We start from the raw sequence: 19,996 nt of genomic DNA on the forward strand, positions 1-19,996 counted from the left end.
TAGTGTTTAACTGAGGGTTTGACATAAAACCCAGAAAGGACAGAGAGACTTTAGTTCCTTTTCGACCAAGAAAACCAAGACTCACTTGTGGCTTGGACTGTAAATAAAATAGAATGTGACAATAACTAGACCTAGATGACCAACAAAAGCCTGGTATTATATTGGCCATGTCAACATTAAAGTCAGTAGTGAAGTGGGGTACGCAGTTCTAGTTTGTCCACTGGGATTCTTTGAACAGCAGTCCATTTGTTTTCTTACTCAAGTCATCTGAGTACCCCTTTCTTCTGCAAAAGAAGAGATAGGAGATAAGAGAAGTAAGGTAGTCACTGAAGTGCAGAGAGAAGGTTTCTCCCATGGCCCTCGTATAAAGCCCTTTTCCTCGGCACATTACCAGTGACCCATCATAATTCTTCTAGATAGGCAGGGTCATCGTGCATCTAGGTAGGAAAAAGGGAACGAGGCTCGTAGAAACACTGGGCTTCCCATGGTTAGGTACCTACTTACTCCTTGGTGAATTCTCCATAGCCCCAGGCTTCCTTTAATAGAGTAATCTGTGTCTTAACCTCCCATACGGAATAAGAAGAGACCTATGTCCAAGTGCCTCTGTGATGTGATCAATCTGGAATTTCTCTTGCCATTTTTTTGATGGATGATGTATCTGCCTGTTTCTAACATGAAGTGATGGAATTCCAGTTTTAAAAATGTCTGTGTTAACCACTGTTTTGGGTTTCATTTCATATAAACTTCTTCCAAACAGAGTTGCATATACTAGAGTAGGTTTCCACTTCCTAAATTACTAGCACATTCCAAATATGTTTCCCTGAGATTTCACAAAAATTGCCTTTATTGGGTTCTGAGTGTTCCGAAACTCTTCAATTCCCCATTTAAAGACAGTCACTGGGTTTACCTTCAGTCGGCAAATTTGAGTCTTTGGGGTCATGCTGGTAACAGTCCACGTGTTAAAAAAGACAACAGCACGTGTGGCATGATTAATTTCAAGGGATTTTCTTCCTGAGTGTAGGAAAACCATGGGGCATGGGGATTGAGGCAGAGCAGATGAGAATGCCCGGCTGCAGCAGACTGGGGCCATGTGGGAAGGTGGGCACAGGATGCCAGGCCTTCTCGTTTCCCAAGAGATATACAAACATGAAGTGCTGGCTCTTCATTCATTTTTTTTCTTAATCACATGTGGACCAACACAGTGATGGCAAAATAAAATCTGTCCACAGGCCCGTGTATGCAATGAGCCACCAGATGCTGTTGCTAGAATGTACTAACAGATAACTCATCACATTCTCGATTGATATATATGTACTAGGCCATCTCCCAGAGAGCCACCGTACTTCCAGGAGCTGAGAGGTTCCTCACTTCATGTGTATTCACTTCAAAGGTAGCATTCTATGTGTTAAGTTGAATTCAGTCAAATCCAGGAGGATTCTTGGATCTACATTCCAGAATTCTGTCCTGCTTTTCCTCTGTAGTTACGTTATGGAAGTACAATCCAGGTGGGCGACTTCCTGATGCTCCCCAGGGAAAACACACTGTTTAATAAGACAGAAGTGTGGTCTGGTCTGTGTCTTGAAAGCAAGAAGTACAAGATGGTTTTAGTAGTCTCACCTTCACCGGTTATTTTGAAGGAAGTTGTCAATATTGTTTTCTTGTTCCTCTGAAATATTACAGTGCGTGAAATTGCACTCATAAGAAATCTGCTTGGTAGATTGATTTGATATTCCAAATTTTCAAAATTATTTAGACATAATGAGAAAAACTTTTACATATTCTATTAATTATATATAAATAATACAACTTAAACAATGATGTTTCTTCAAACAATCAACATTTTTTGTTGTTGTTTTTCTCGGAAAATATCCCAGGAAGACAAACTTAGAAAGTCAAAGTAATTTGAAATATTGGCAAAAGGTTCAACTTTTAATAAGACAGAAGTGTGGTCTGGTCTGTGTCTATAACCAGCTTACTAAAAAAATCAATAAGAAATTAATTAAACTGACTCACCATGTATTTAATAGTATTCAGTATGTATAAAATAGCCATAAATATTCTTAAGTTGCACATTGATTTGGAGGGAGGAAAGGATGAAACTCAACCTAATAACTGATTCTTGAGGCTTTACATTTCTTTTCAATTTTATAACTTTCTACAGAAATAAGTGGGACCTCACACAAAGTGACTGGGTTCAGCTTAGATTGTTGGCAGAACCAGGATAAGGACCCACATCCCCTGTTGCTGGGTTTTGATGCAGCCAACCACTTTCCATGCACCACCATGCTGTAGCACTGCCTTGATTCCTGATACTTGATACCTGGTGCTATGGACTGAAGTGTGTGCCTCCCAATTCATATGCTGAAGCCCGAATCCCTCAACCTGACTATGTTTGGAGATAGGGCTTTTAGGAGGTAATTAAGGTCAAATGAGTTCATAAAGATCCTAAACTGATAGGATTGATGACTTTATAAGAAGAGGAAAAAGAGAGAGAGACCTTTCTCCAGGTGCACGACACTGAGGAAAAGGCCAGGTGAGGACACAATGAGAAGGTTGCTGTTTGCAAGCCAGGGAGAGGGTTCTCACCAGAACCTGACCCTGCTGGCACACTGACCTCAGACTTCCAGCCTCCAGAACTGTGAGAAAATAAATTTCTGTTGTTTAAGTCACTCGGTTTATGGTGTTTATGCCTCAGTGGACTAAGACACCTGATATGTGTGAAAAGATACCTTATTACATGATATTTTGTGAAAGGGGTCCTTAGGAAGTTTCCAACACTTGAACACCTAACCTTCCAGTCTGAACTTAGCTATTCTTTAATTAAAGAGAATCTTACTCCTCTTCCATCATGTGCCTGGCTGCATGGATTGCCACAATACAAGTCTCTTATTGTATCTTCTTTCCACTCATTTTCTCAGCGCATTTTCCAGTGAACCCTCTCTCTTAAAGTAGCCAGTTCAGTTTACCAGACTGTAAACATACTCTTTCTTCATTCACATGGACCCCTGTTTATGGCGATGGAGAGATTCCTTAACCTCTTTTCTGCAGGTATCTCTCTGTTCATAGTCGATTCTTTGTAAATAATATTTCCTTAAAGGTCCCAAAGCTTTGGCTATAGCGTTTTGGAAACTGATTGTTTAGCTTAATCCTTCACATCTGTACCACATTTTGCGTGTGTTAACAGAACTCCTCACAACTGCATACAACCTTCAATGAGTATTAATACCTGGTGAGAAAAATGAACATCAGTTAAGATGTTTTTCTTCTTGCACCCAGACAACTCTATTTAGCATGAGACATCACATAAGGTAAAAAGTGCCCAAAGAGCTCTGACCGAAACAAATGAGTACCAGCCAGAGATGGGATGTAGAAAGGAAAGATGATGGAGAAGACAAAAAACTAATCTAGAGCTTTTTTTGAAAATTCAGGTTGATTTCAGGTTATTTCCTATCTGAATAGCAAATGGTTTAGTCACCAGTTATTTCAGGGAGTAGCTATATTTTAAAATATAGCTGAACTAAACATAGTTTAATTAGAGTTAAAATAATGTGATATATTAGAAAATACATTTCTTATTCAAATACACGAATCTTATCCATAACGTCCCTAACAACCTTTGCTCAATGTATTCTAATAGTAATTTCACCCCGTCTTAAGAGCGAAAATTTTGTTTTTGACACCCTGATTTACTAAAGTGTTTTCTCATCCTTAACCAAATATTTTATCCCCGAGACATTCACCTGTGAATCCTCATTCTGACCTCCTTGCAGACTAAGGCCACTTCCTCTGTCATCCAGTGGGCTCTTCCCCATTCACTTCTCACATGACCTGACCTAGAGACCTCAACCATTTTGATCTTTCTCCATAGCCACATTTTATTTCATTTATTATAAAATGCTGACCTCACAATTATACTCAGCAAGAATTCATCATGAAACTAGTACATATCTAGTAGCCGACTAGCAATTGTTGACTTACTATTAGTTTAATGGTATAAATTTATTTATAAACTGACATTTAGGAATTCAGAATACGTTTTTTTCACAAGGTAAAATAATAAGATTCCTAGGTTTCATTCATCCATTTATTCATTGATTCATTCAACAAATATTTAATCAGAGCTTGTTGCTAGTATTATTTTAATAAGTAAAGCAGATGCCTTCTTGAAGTTTATACTAGTGGGGTGGATAGAAGTAATCTAATAAAATCAATGTAGAATCATAAATATGAAGGAACGAAGTGGATGAAGAGAGAAGTAAGGATTATTAGCTGAAGTAAGAAGGGCCTTCGAAGATGAGACAGTTGGGGAAGACATATCCAAAGAGGTGCAGTTTATGTTGAAACATTATGGTGGAGTGAGGAGGGCAGAACATTCTAGGTGGGGAAAGCAGCATTTTGAGAAGGTGGTGAGGGGTGGGGGGAGGTAAATATATTCCAGGAACTGAGAGAAGGCCAAGGTGAGTGAGAGAGGGGCACAAGAAGGGATGGGAGAGTGAGGCTGAAGTCGGAGCCCAGACTCTGAAAGCCATGTGAGGGAGTCTGCTTTCCTCTGGGGTCTGATGTGCTACTCCAGGACACCTTGACCCCCAGGGGACCCTCGGAGGCTGCTCTCTGCAATAAGGATTAGAAGATTAGACACATATGAACAGACTCCACCACCCCACACCCTGATTTGAGGATTCAATGTGGCTCCCTATGCCTGCATCATAGCCCATCAGCCACTTATAGGCAACCAGGATGATCTTAGGAGTTCATTAGATCCCTGTACCAAGAAGCAATGGCAAGCACATGCACATATTCATTTGCTAGATTCTTACCATTTTCCGGAGGAAGAAGAGTTTTGACTTTGACAATGGAACCCTTGTTACTTCCCTAGAGCCCTTGTGAATAAAATATACTTTGTCAGAGTATGAAAAATTCTTTAGGCTCTAGCTCAGCAATTTTATGACCAATACTTTTGATTGAAAATGGGAAGGCAAAAAACACTGTGGCAGTGATCTCTGGAGTTTGGGTATCATCATAAATTCAAAATGAAAAAAAAGAAAACAACAAAAAAACATTAATGGTTTCATTTGAAAAGTAAAGGCATTTAAATATGTATATATTTTCTACAACCCCTATTGTTTCAGAAAAAGAAATCATTAAAAAAGAAATAGAACATGGTAGAATAAATGATAGGTGAATAACTAAATGTATCATTTTAAAAACTCGCCAAATTATCCTAGTTTTCTTTTTTCACATTTTACTGTTCGAGAATCACTGTATTATGAATTATTTACTGTGGGTCTAAAACAGTTCTCTATATCATACATGCATTAATAAATATGCAAGCAACAAGTTTTCTTTACATAGCCACTCTCCAGAGCTCCTTTATTTAAAAGATTAACCTGCAAATGATTTTATTGGTTAATAAGCTATTCTGGGGAAAATGATCGCTTTTAGTGTTCAAAGCAATCTCTTTGTTTTGCTTCCTTGGCTTTGAAAATTATGCCTGTTATTCCCTACATGGTTTGCAAACCATTGTTGGCATTATTTTTGCAATAAAAACCTCTCAACCATGATAAGTTATATAAAAAATCTCTGCTACATCAGGGGACCAAACATCTGTGGGATTTGAGAAACTATCCTACATATTGCACTGATTACTTATCAATTATCAAGTCAAAATCTCCTCGTGCAAAGACCCAGATTGAACTTCAGATTTTATTCTGGTTGTAACAGAATACTGATGCTATTTGTTCATCCTGTTCTCACTCGTCTGAATCCAAGGAATATTTATTACATTCTTTGTTCTCTGAGTGAACATTAGAATTTTTTTTCCTCTCCCTCCTCTCCACTGTCTCGATGTTTACTCTCTGGGGTAAAAATGTTCATTCCAGAGGAAAACTGAAGGATAACTTTCACACACGCTTGTCTTCGTTTCACACCCCCCCCCCCAGTTTGTTTTTACTGTTTTCACCATTAAGTAATATTCTGAATTGTATCCACAAATCAGCTGAATTCATTTTAATAAGTGATGACTATTCTAAACAACTGTCATTGACATTGTAGATTAGTGGAGAGAGCTACTTAGATATTGAAGCCCAGGCAGAGGGAGTCTGAGAGCAAGTGGAGATTTTCCACTTACACAAGTATTTGCATACAGATAGAATTCTAAAGTAAGAACATTCAATCAGAACTTCCTGTCCTGGGTTCTTTGTAACTTTTCATTTGAAATGCACAAGTATATCAAGTATATCCCAAGTATATCCCAAAGCGAACTCTAACCTCCTCCTAGTAAGTGCTATTTATAACTAGTATTGTATTTGGCAAAGTCATATTCAATTTACCATTGATTAAGTAAATTAATCACTTACACAAAGCCTGATCAGAATACATGCAGACTGACTAATGATCTAAAATGTTGATATCTCAAAATAATACAGCATGTCCATTACACTTTTGAAGTTGAGTTATCTTGAAATTTGCTTCAAAGCTAGGATACCTGGGGGTGGAAAACACATAAATGTTACATTCAAATTAATACATCAAAAACCAGGATATGAGGATTCCAAATTTATACTATTTGGGACATGTACAGATGGAACCCATGAAACATCTCGGAAATTCTCCAGATCTGATATCCATTACGGAAGAGAAATCTGGACTCAGCCTTCTTTATTGAGGTCAGTTTCAAGAGGGTTAGAACTCTCAGGGTTGCCATTTCTAAAACAAATGGACTGTTGATTACTCCAGCAGTTCTCTGGAATGTAAACCTTGCTGTGTGTAGTTTGGAACGTAATAAGTTCAACATTTAAAGACATGAAATTCTTAAATTTTGATAATCTCTCTATCAAAATAAGAGATAAATTGAATTTTTTTATCTCTAAAGTCTTTGTTTTGGGCGTGGTCACGTAGAAACAGAACATGTTCAAGTTGCAAATTAGAAATTTCAGCTAATGGAGGATATCTGGTCTTGTCCAGTGTTTCCCAGACATCTGCACACCCCGGCCCAGATTCCAGAGTAAGAACTGGGCTGTGGAATTTTTAAAGATCTCCAGGTAATTCTCATGTTCAGACAAGCATGGGAACCACTGCTGAAGTTCAAAGGCATTTGTTAGCTCATGGCATTGTCCTGCCTTGAGCATTTATTCAAGTTCAGTGAGAGAAAGATAGAAATCCGGGCATTACCTGACTCTTTTAATTACATCTGGTTATTTTAGGTCCTGTTTCTGTGACCTATGGTATGCACTGTATTTGGGAAACAAAGATATTATTTATTATTTGTTTCCTCTATTTGTTTTCTAGCATTTAAAATGCACCAAGTTCTGCTTTATCATGCTAACTGGTACCAGTTACTCTGAACTGTCCAGGGTGTCCGGTTGTCCTGACTAACTTAAATGTCTGAGCGTCATTTTTGGGTATTTTTCTCCTTCTTAAATACTGGCAAGTCTTTCGGATTTTTCGGCCTTTTTCGGGACAGCCTCTTTCCCTCTTGTTCTTCCTGTTGGGCGCTTTTATGATTTTATTCTTGACTTTTGCAATAGCTTCCAAACCAATGTCTGAGTCTAACCTCTCCCTTCTCCAGTCCGTCCTATTATCTAAATTGTTCTTCGCAGTCCACACTTAATCCATTACTTACAGAGCTCTCACTTTACACAGAATCGAGTTCACACGCTCTAAACTAATATTCAATTGTGTGGTCTAAATTCTACATATCTAACTATACTTACTTCTCATTACTCCTTTGTATATGCTTGTTCTACTTATTTTCTGTAGTCTTCTTAGTCTTTTCTGCTTGTCCCCCTATGCTCAGACGAGTCCTTCTCTCTGGAATGTCCATCTCAAGTTCCAAATCATTTTTCAAGGCCCAGATTAAATACCATGACTCTATGACTCCCCACCCCCTTTTTTTAATCACTAAAACTGAATGAGATATTCTTCTTTGAAGGATTGTAGATCTGACTTTGTCACTGGGACCGCAGTTACCTTATACCGGTTTGGAATAGAGACATTTCAGCCTGCATTCTCTCACTCTGTCACAGGTTTCTGAAGACCAAAAACTATGTTGTGAACATCTTTTGCCCTTCTCAGCACAGAGCTCAAGGCCTTCCACATACATAAGCAGTGCATCATAGATACTTGTTAGCTTGAATGAATTACACTTAAAGGAAATGGTTGTAAATAAACTGACCATTTACAGCATCTTCTGACATTAGACTATATTCTCTTGAGTATTTGACCTGTAGGTATTTTTCTTGGGGTCTGTCCAGTTAGTTCTTAGGGAAGTGAGAAGCTAATATTATAACACTGATTCTCCCCCATGTGATTTTGTAAGACAGAAGGAAAACATGTTTCTCAGTCTGCACTGAAATAAAATCTTGTCTAGCTATATTATAATTCTATTGCAAGATATAAATGCAGGCCTTATAGATCTGAAAGGGACTTGTTCTGCAAAGTCAGCGAAACCATATTATGAAAATATTTGTTTGAATCTAGCATTGTAATTTTAAAATGAAACCACTTGACAGATTGTGTTTTTCTTTTTGCTTCTTTATTTTTAACGACCCTTAAAATGATCGTGGCCTCTCTCCCTTTGGCCTCTCTCTCTCTCTGCCCTTGTTTGACCTCTCCATCAGCGACTTAAAATTAAGTGAGTTGGCAATAAGACTTTCCTTCTCCTAAGATGTGATCCTAGAAGAATTTATCATCCGAAATGGGCTTTTAATTCTTATTTAGAAAGCAGTAGGAAGATTTACTTTGTTAAAAGTACCTCTGTGCCAGATGAAAGTACCGTCATAGATTTTTTTTTTTTAATTGAAGTTCCCTGAGAGTATTGTCAACATGGTCTCTCAAGGAAATGGGAATGATACAGTGTCTCCTGGGGGGAGGGGCAAAGTAGCTCTATATTTACACTTAGCAACACAGCTCGACGACTCAGGAACAGAAAATCTGGATATCGTGGTAGGTTAAAAACGGCCCCAAATTCCTACAGTTCCTCCCATAAGAGGTAGCATCTATCTTCCCACCTCTTGAATCCAGGCATCCAGGCCATGTCTTGTGACCTGTTCTGATCTCATGAATAGGACAAAGTGAAGCTGTGCAACTTGTAAGCAACGCCTCCAGAGGCCTTGCAGTTTCCACTCTTACTCTCTTTGGTTCTATTCACTTGTGCCTAACCTGTATCTAGCCTCCTTAGGAAGGAGATGGCACATGGAGACAGAGACCCTAAACATGTAACCAAGGGCATGTGGGCTGGCCAGCCCCAGCCAACATGTGAACTGGCCGCAACCCAGCAGTGACCCAGCTGACACTAGAGCCGTAGCACCTCCCAGCTGAGCCCTGTCCACCTCAACAAAACCCTGAATGTTTGGAATCCAGATGGTTATTTCAAGCCACCAAGTTTTTGGCTTCTTTGTTAACCAGCAATAGACTACTGATGGACGTGGCTTGGGCGTGTTTGTAATAGAACATGGAAATTTCAAGAAGAATAAAATGAATAGTGAACACGGTGTATTTATAAATAAATTGCATTAGTTTGTATATGATCTTCTACTTCTTTCTTGCTGGTAAGAAAAATCCACCACCATGCCATCTTTTCAAGGAGGTAATAAAGCCAAAGAAACACTCCTTGAGAAATAGAAAGAATCACTAACATCTTGTACGTACTGAGTGTCTTTCATGTACCAGACATTGTCTAAGTCCCAGAATGCAGCAGTGAACCCCACAGAGAGAGAGGGAGAGATATTTTAAATGAGAGTGGGGGGGAGTGATACAATTTTTTGGAAGTCTGATAAAAAAAAATTGTTAATCAAGGAAATTAAAGCAGACTCAGAAATAAAGCATGACAGAATAGGAGAGGCTCATTCCAGATGCGTAACACAGCAGGTGCACAGTAGGCTGCTGGTGCATGCTGGCGTATTCATGGGACAAGGAAAGCAGTAGGGTTGGTGAACAGTGTGTGATGGACGGGCAGAGGGAAGAGATGGCTGTGTCAAGCAGTGTTGGTACAGACTTTGGATTTTATTCTGTGATCGGAATCCTCATTAGAAGGGCACGATATGATCAGATTTCTGCTTTTAATAGGATTAATTTAAAAAGGATTACTCTGTGGAAAATAAAGTGAAAGGAACCAAGAGGAGAGGCAGGGAGACCAGTGAGAGAGCTATTGCATGAGACCTGATAAGTAGCTTCCTGGAAACAATTTGACCAAATGTAATTTTTTTTTTGAGGTTCTAAAAATTTTAAGACCTGAAAGGTATTGTGTAAATGAAAAGCACACAGACTTTGGAGTTATACAGAACTGTTTTGATATCCCTGGGATTTATGTGATATCATGTAACCTACTCAGCGTTTCTGAGCTTTAGATTCTTTGTAACTCATTGAGTTGTAAATGCATAATGTATATTATTACGTGCCAAGGTGAAAACTTGGGAATAGTATATGCACACATAAGTGGTAGCTACACTTATTAACCAGTTCTCATAAATACATGATTAACTATTTACTTAGTTTTAAAGTAAAGGATCTAGACAAAGACCAACCACCAAAACTCCAATGATAGATGGTCAGATGGAGCAAATGAATTCAATATGGGAATGTTCAACTCTAATTCTCTGATATTTGAAAATTCATACTTCTAGATGTTAGTACCATAAAAAGGAAGAATGTCTGAATTTTTTTAATCTGCGATATTTATGTCAACAAAACAAAAGTAGTTCCTAATAGCACTTTATCATTTCCAACATATATTCACATGTTCAGCTCAAGGATTTAACCAGAATGTTGTGATATGACTATTTTTATTCTGCATCCATTTCATCATCTTGAAAATAGAGGCTCAGAAAGTTAACTGTTTACCAAATGATATCTAGAAAGGAAAATCAGTACTAGATTCTGATTCTAAGTATAAGTGACATCAAACCTCCTGTGGCAAAATTTCATTCACAGCTTATTCATCACTGCCTAACACTAGAGGCTAAAATTCTGAAGACATGAGAAGATAGAGGAAAAGAAAAATAGACTGAAGAAAAGTTTTATTCTTTGACATTAAAAGAGTAATAATATGAAAAATCTGACCAATTAAAAGTATATTAACCTGTCAGTTGAAATGCCAGACTGGATACTTTGGGGATAGTAATTTCCCTTAGAATTGAGAATATTGGCCAAGTAGTTACCAGTTGGTAGAGGGAAACCATCCATCTTTTCTACAAATGTTGGTTATGTGAAAATTTTCAACTGAGTTATAATTTTTAAAAGTTGTTCCTGTGTAATTTTTTCAATAATCTTTTGAAATTATAAATAGTAGTCATTTCTCGTTTTTTTTTTTTTTTTCCTAAGAACTAGGCCAAGACAGAACTGTGTGGATTTTCCAAAAGTCCTCCTATATTAGAAATCTTGAAAGGCAATTTTGATTAGTACTAGAAAATGACATGAATTTTCAAAGCTAATAAATCTAGGTCTTTTTATACAAATCCAAACTTAATAAAGAAACTGTATGGGCTATGTACCTGATTGTGTCCTTACAAATGTCATAGGTTGAAGCCCAAACCCCCGTGGGACTGTATTTGGAGACAGGGCCTTTACAGAAGTAATTAAGGCTAATTGAGGTGGGGCCCTAATCCAAAGGGATTGGTGCCCTTAGCAAAGCAGGGGGAGGCACTAGAGAACTTTCTGTCTCCACCATGGGAGGACACAATAATAAGGCGAGCCAGGAGGAGAGCTCTCACCGAAAACCAAATCAGCCAGAACCTTGATCTTGGACTTCTCAGCTCCCAGAACTGTGAGATATAAATTTTTGTTGTTTAAGCCCTCTCTGCCCCCACATCCTCCACAATCAATGGTATTTAGTTATGGCAGCACTAGATGACTAATACAGTATATATAGAGTACCCAAGCTTCAGCCCCATTATAGATGCTAAATCTAAAACAGAAATGCTGATCCTTTTCAACTATGATTTTTTTTTTGTCAGAAAATTTAGAGGCCCTCCACACAATTGTTGTTTCTTTCTAGTTGATTGTAAAAATACACCATACCAAGAACTTCATTGACACTAAAATCTGTGACACTAAAGTGAGCACACATTTACCCATCACAATATATTGTGCATTTGAAAACTAGTGTACTCATAGGCAAGACCTGTGACTTATTCAGAGTGCATGGGTGACACACAGTATTCTCAGGGATTGTTACACCCCCTGCAACAAGTCTGTGAATTTGCCTCTGATCTTGGGGCCAATCTACAGTTTATCAACAAAGATGATTAAATACCCGTTAAATTGGTGCCATACTGTACGGGTGCTAACACTGGCTACTTGTACAAGCTCTTCAAACTCTACTTTTATTTCTTTTGATGACTATCACGTAAACAAAGCAAAGAGTCTTCTGCCCCATGCTTAGCAGTTGCTTTCTATTTGTCTCAGTGGCTTTAGGGTGTCAGAACCTTGGCTGAAAGGCACGTTAACAGACAACCTCATTCAACTCTCTCTTATCATGAGCAAAGTCCAGAATTTACAGTGGCCTTACTTAAAAGCAGAAACCGTACTTCAACCCAAATCTTCTTTGAGCTACATGATTTTAATGCTAATTTTGTGTGTTTTCATAGAAAGCTCATACATATTTTAAAACTTTTTCAATTACACATTTTTTGCTAGGTGTTTTGGAGCCCTTGAAGACTACGTATAAGTTGGCAGGGTACCTCGTTAGTGGCCACTGTTTCTGGATCTCTTGCTCGTATGTATAAAAGATTGGGATGTTATAAATTCCCTCAAAATTGCCCCCAGCCTTTCTCTCTGGCCTCTTCTTTCTCACCACGCTAAGCATGGGAAGAATCTCTCAGGTTCAGTCTTGCAAAGCTTCAAGTTTGCTACCAGGGGCAGATAAAAGTATACTGTATCCGGGTAGAAAATAGATTCTGCTTCATTTAATAAATGAATCAACTTAAACACATAGCAACATGTCTCAAAATACCTGGAGATCTAGACAATCACGGAATTGAACTGTACAGCCTTGATTTTTTTTACCATTTTGGAAGATCGCAAATAAGTATATCGTGCTTTGTTGGCCATACCTCTCTGCATAGCACGACAGTTTCCTCTGTGACAGAGATTGTTACTGGAAAAATTGAAACTTTTTTATAATGGAAAAATTGCTTCAATCCCAGATTTTATGTATTGCACAATAATCTGACTCCACAATAATTTCTCTTTCTCTCTCTCTCTCTCTCTCTCTCTCTCTCTCTCTCTCTCTCTCTCTCTCTCTCAACTAATCTTCCATTCTTGGAGGTCACTTAAACTCCTGTGAAGAATTAATGAAAGAAAACATGCCTGTAAAGAGTCATAGACAAGATATAGGGGGATAGACCGATCTGCAAATAGATTAAGTAGGTTTTTGGTGCATGTCCTCTGTTTACAGCTACACATTTCCAGGCGTGTTTGAGAAGCATGGATTTATAGGACTTATAGCTACCTACTGTGCCATCTACTTTCAGTAACAGTTGGTTTCCTAAATGAATTGGCAACAAGGCGTATCACAGTAGTGTTTTGTTTTATTTTCTGTGGTGTTAGAAATAGTTTGCTTTTGAAAAGAAAAGGAAAATCTTTGTGCCTGAAGTGGCTTTTGACATCTTTTTAAGTACCATTGCTTCTATAAAGAACAAGATGTGGTTTGAATGATACATCTTAATAGTGCTAAGATGTCACATTTTTAGACAGCTATTTTGTGTCTTTCCTGAATGAACGAAACGTGTCTCCCTGGAATTGAACAATGTGTGTCTGTAAATTTCTAGGTAAACAATAAATTGTCTTCTGTTTTGAATAAAAGTTGCCATGACAATTGGCAAGCTTGGGCTATAGAAATCAAGCACCAAGCTCTAGTCTTTAGCTTTTCAATGTTTTCAAAGATGTGATATTGTTTTAGGCAACTCTGATTTAAGTAAAATGAGGTGTATTTTCACATAGCTGTATCAGTGATTGTAATTTGGCAAATATTATATATGTTTTTGCAGATAGTCTGTTATTTAAGCATAATGATATTCTTATTTTGTATGTTAACTTCACGACTATGTCTTGATTAATTACAAAGTTCTAGGGGTTAAGGAAAATACCAAAGTCATTTTAGATATGTTGATTGCAATAATTATATTGAATGCTATAGTTAAAGTCTGAAATTTATTATTATTATAGTTAAAGCCTGAATATCTATTTGGTAGTTATGAGAATTTGGCATAATCACAGAATGTTCCACTATTCACCTAAAGATTATATCTTTGACTTTAGTATTGCTGAACTCTTTATGATAATTCTAGCAATAGGGAAAAATAAAATTTTCATTTAAATTCATTGACAATTTCCTCCAGAACCACCCTTTTATATGTTTCATTGAAAAATTAAATGAGTCATTATCATGTTTTATTCAGATTTGATGACTTCTGGCAGGATAGATTGGGGTTTCCATTCCTGCGGTGTGATTAGGTAGAATACCAGAATTACATGGGAGATGTTAGTTATCAGATCTATAACTTTCTCAATAAGGTGGCCTTGTTCAATGTTCCTCAAGTTTTTGTTTGGTTTGGTTTGGTTTGGTTTGGTTTGGTTTGGTTTGGTTTGGTTTGGTTTGGTTGCAAGTTAGGGAAACTTGCTTGTCAGGATTCTCTTGATTGACAATTACCCAACTAAAGGGACTGTAACAATAAAAGAGATTTAATGGTTCATCTAGGTGAACACGCCCAGGAGTAGGTCACACATAGATGTACTTGACCAAGGATCTGGCTTTTTCTCTGCAGTGATTCTGGTGATGTCCTTAGCTGTGTTAGTTTTGTCCCAGGCAGGGTTTCCTCGTGACGGCAAGTGGTGGCAGTACGTAGTTCCGTGTCTCAAACCTACACATCTCAACAATAAGGATAAGGGATATCATCTCCTCTCTACCAAAACTCCTCGATGTCCCACTCATTGTGTGTTCATGATGCCACCAGCCCTTGTGGCCACTGGAATGACATGTGCAGAATGGCTGGCGCCCAGTGTTGACGAGGGTCCCCACCTCGGAAGTCTCCAGTGTGAAGGACCAGGCTACAGGGAGGAGTTGAATACCTGCTGGAGACACAACCACAGTACTCGTTACCCTCCTAGAACCCAAACAACTAGTGTTTTACTTACTCTTCTGAAAGGAGTGCTGGAAAACCACTGGGATATCAAAGCTCTCTTGGGCTGCATGGAATCTTATTCCTGCTTCTTTGTTTGTATCTCCTCTTTTTCTGCTTTCTCTGCAGAATGTTCTTATCTTTCATCATGGGTGTACACACAATCTATATGTGATACCCAGAGTTTAACTGGAGTTTTACCTAGGATCTTTATTTTTGAATCTCATTGTTAACATTATATCACTGTTCTCAGTGTTTACATTTAGGATCATATTCTTTCTTCTATGGCAAAAATCTGTTTAGAATATTGCTTAGAATATTCCTTTCCTTTTTGTAGTCAGTTATCCATATATCTAGCCTGATGACTTGTGAAAAGGTATATGGGATTCTTGTTTTGACAGGATATCAAGAATTCTATTTTATTTAACTAGCATTTAAGTAATAAATGCATTAGACAAAATTCACATTCCAAATTTTAGTATTCAAATCATAGACTCTCTATTCACTAAACATTATTCTTATAGAAACCTGAATGTTTTAAAAATATATTCTATCTAGCAGACTCCTCAAATTAATAAGCACAATTACATTTCATGGTTTAAAAAAACCGACTGCAATTTGAATTAGTCAAGAATCATATGATTTTTCTGGGTACTCCTCAGCAGCATTGTCTTTTAAAACACTAAATCTCTTCAGTGAGTGAGAAACTTGAAATAAAAGATTCTGTGACAGGTACCATGGTGATATCAATCAGAATCAAATAAAAGTAAAATGTAATAATCCAAATTATAGAGAAAAAATGTGTTATCTCTATTTCTAGGATCATTAACTAAAAGCAGGCCCTAATATAACCCTAGTTTTAGAGAAGTTTAAATGTGTTGTCACTCAGTAGTAATTATGATTCAGATTTTCAGTAAGTAGTTCCAAAAGTGACATGTTTGTTTGGGCAGCAATTAGATCCCTGACATGACTGTAGTAAAAAGACTGTTGTACACAGATTGTACTGTTTTCTCTAAGTATTTTTTTTCTTTTTAATTTAACAATTTCTTCTAATGAGACTTATTAATTTAATTTTTTAAATCTAATTCACTTAGAGGTTATTTAACTCCATTGTCTATTGTGAAGAATACTAACATTTCTAATTTCATAGGATCATTTTTTGTTTGTATTTTAAGAATTTTAGGGACAATGTCTCTGTTCTTTTTTCTCTTCTTTTGAAAATTGACTTTTTTTTCTTTTTAGTAGAACTCTCTTTATAACTGTAAATTATATAAATTGGGTATTATTGACTTAATTGCTTCTTGTTTTCTAACTGTATTGAGATATAATTGACATGCAACATAGTGTAAGTTTCAGGTGTACAACTTGTTGATTTGATACATTTATTTATTGCAAAATGATTACCACCGTAGTGTTAGCTAAGACCTCCATCATACCATGTAATTACCATTTCTTTTTTGTGGTGAGAACATTTCAGGTGTACTCTGTTAGCAACTTTTAAGTATATAATACAGTATTAACTAGTCACCATGATGTACATTAGATCCCCAGAACTTACTCACCTGATAACTGGAAGTTTGTACCCTTTGACCGACATCTCCTCATTTCCCCCAAAACCCCAGCCCCTGGTAACCAACATTCCACTCTCTTTCTACAGATTCAGCTGTTTGAGATTCCACATATGAGAACATACAGTACTTGTTTTTCCTCTGACTGATTTCATTTAGCATAATACCTCCAAGGTCAATCCATGCTCTCTGTTCTTGATGTGCATTATTCACTCTTATTACAGGAGGACACAGACCATAATTACTATATATCTCGGATATATGGTCCATCTGATTCTGCCAGCCGGGATTTGTGGGTGAACATAGACCAAATGGAAAAGGACAAAGTGAAGATTCATGGAATACTGTCCAATACTCATCGGCAAGCTGCAGTAAGTGCCTTGACATTTTGTGTTTCTTTTTCTCTGCTGTAAACAAATTTTTTGCTTTAATTGGCATATCAACGTTGTTTTATGATCACTTTTTAAGTATATTTACTTCTGCAATTTAGATTCATAATTGCATATAAGATATTAAAGAAAATGAAAAAAAATATTTTGAGAAGCCACTATTAATTTAACAATTAATTAAATAAATTAACCATTAATTTCCCTGGTTAAGAGGATGACTTGCATTTTCAAAGATGAGATTGATCTGGATGGTTTTCAGTTTTCTTGTAATGCATGATTTTAGAGAACATTTTTGAAAAAAATTACATTAATTTAGTATCTTCCATTTTACATGGCTTTATTACTCTTGGTCTAAGAAAGATTTAACCAGAAGCATTTATGATTCAGAGAACACATGTAGACCAATTATAAATCTAAGTGATGAACTGAAAAAATTAAAAAAATTAAACCTGGAAGCCTCCGAATATATTTTAAGCCTGAGCTCATCATTTACCATCTGTGATTCCTTAAACAAATACTGTAACTACTCTGAGGGACAATTTCTGCACCTGTGTGGTGGGGATGACAGGGTGTTAATACAGTTTTCACTCACCTTACGTGACCTTTGGGCTGAATGAGTGCACAGATTAGCTTTTCAATATTCACAACAGTCCTATGATTTAACTATCACTACATCCAGGTATTGCAGATGAGAGAACTGAGTCTTGGAAACATCAAGTAACCTGCTTCAGGGTCTCCAGCTAGTAAGTGATGGAACTAGATTGTTAATCTAGTCATTCAAGCCCACACTCAGGACGTGTGTGTAAAATGTATCACACTTGGTTCTCTGCAGGTTTTGATAATCATTTTCTGATAAGTGCCTGATTTAACAGTTCAAAAGTTATTTAGTTTTGCTATCATAGGTAAGAGCAGTGATCTTACCACTGATGAAGTGATGTCTTGTTCAGTTTAGTATGACTGAAAGTGAAAACAAAACAACTTTACCCTTTCAAATGCTATGCCATTATTGATCTAAAGAGTCAATGGCTGAAGTGATTTAAAGAGGCTCTGTTTGATAAATGTAAAATACCAAAATTTTTGGCCACAGCCTTCATTTTATATATATATATATATATATATATATATATATATATATATATATACACACACACGTATACATGTATATGTGTATATATGTATATATACACATATATGTATATATACATATGTGTGTGTGTGTGTGTGTGTGTGTGTGTATATATATATATATATATATATATATATATATATATATATATAAATGTAGACTTTCCTATTTCAGGAAGTCAACTTCAAACAGTTAAGGTGGAAATTAGTAATAATACACCATGATGATTTATTGAATTTTCATTGTACGGCACATTTTTTCTGAGGTTGAGAAGTGAAGTAGCCACTTCTCCTTGCTGAATTTCATCATCCCTCCTTTTCTATATTCTGGCAACCCCAGGCAAGATGACAGATTCAGAAATGATTAACTGCCAGGTTTAGAACAGATCTTCCAAAGAAGGGAAAATGAGAAAGATTAGACTAGGATAATGTCTATCAGAAATGTATTGCATTTGAAACGCTTCCCACTGTATTGCACTGCCTAATCGTGTAAAATATATTTTGTACCAGAGTGAATGTTTGTGTATACAACTGGAGATTCCATAAAGTGGCCCAGTTCTGGTGTTGGCCACCATGGGTAGAAAAGTCATCTATTAAAATGCTAGCTGATTTCTTCTTACACACTTATATTACAACCATCTAGTTCTCCTGTCCCCTCCCAAAGGTGAGACAGTTCCTGTGTCCTGCTTTGGAATGGGGTTTTCTTGGTTGCCTTGTGATCTCAGTTCTCTGGTAGTTTCAAAAAAAAAAAAAAAAAATCACTTATGCTGTAAATGATTCGTTATTTCCTACTGTAAGTCTGGGAGTAACACTGTTCCTTTCAACACCAGAGATTGGCTTTAACACAAATGGAAAGACTTGAGCTTGTGCTTGTAACTTATCTGGTGTTCCGTGCCTTGATTTTTAAATATGTATCATTGGTAGAAACCTTTATTTTAGCCAGTCTATCATCATCAGAGCTCTGTTTCTTTTTTCCATGAAAATTTAAGTCATGATCAAACATTTCTTAGAGTTAGAAATTGGTTCTGTACCCATTTTCCCTATTACCCCCAACAGAACACATGCGTGCGCGCACACATCCAGGCACACACTTCCATTTACAATAATATAATTGATAATGTAGGGGAGGAAAAATAAATTTCCTTCTACCCTCCTAAATTCTTCTGGATGGAATAATCAAATTAACATGAGACAGATTAACAAGAGAAAATTACCAAATTTATTACAGATGTACATAAGAATATGAGACCCCAGGACACACACGTTTTCTGGGTCATATTTAACAACCGGAAACAGAGAGGGCTTTGATTAAAGAGACATTGCAAGGCTCCTCCCCACCTGTTGCACTTAGTCCATATTAAACTGTAGCTATCTATGCTGATAGCTCCTTTCCTGGAGCAGGTCCTCTATCTAAATTTCTTTTTTTTAGGCAGGTAAGGGGGGTCAAAGGTTTTCCCTGAGTTTCCAGTTGCTTGAAAATAACCAGCTTAAAGTAATCAAAATCCCAAAAGGCATATTTTGGGTGGCAAACTCTGCTTCCCTTTAGTACTATTACTTACTTAGTTTTCCGTTGTTTTTTCTTTGTTCATTTATTTTGTTTTTTAAATTTGACATATGAGTAAAATCATATGGTATTTGTCTTTCTCTGTCTGGCTTATTTCACTTAGCATAATATCCTCTAAGTCCATTCATGTTGCAGGTGGCAAGATTTCATTCTTTTTTATGGCTGAGTAATATTCCATTGGATATGTGTGCCACCTCTTCTTTATCAATAGATTGGCACTAAGGTTGCTTCCAT

General features: G+C 36.9%; 1 protein-coding gene across 2 annotated transcripts in view; it reads left to right on the forward strand.

Moving 5' to 3' along the window:
• The window catches only part of PLXDC2 (plexin domain containing 2), a 391,914-nt gene that overhangs the window by 174,564 nt on the left and 197,354 nt on the right, over positions 1 to 19,996 (forward strand). For both annotated transcript variants that reach the window (XM_019756009.3, XM_088789077.1), the window contains one exon: positions 16,909 to 17,055. In XM_019756009.3, coding sequence (XP_019611568.1) covers positions 16,909 to 17,055 — 147 coding nt within the window. The remainder of the gene's footprint in view (positions 1 to 16,908; positions 17,056 to 19,996) is intronic.

This window comes from Rhinolophus sinicus, chromosome 1, assembly GCF_057876585.1.
Source record: "Rhinolophus sinicus isolate RSI-liver-muscle chromosome 1, RSI-T2T, whole genome shotgun sequence".
In the NCBI taxonomy this organism is placed as follows: Eukaryota; Metazoa; Chordata; class Mammalia; order Chiroptera; family Rhinolophidae; genus Rhinolophus; species Rhinolophus sinicus.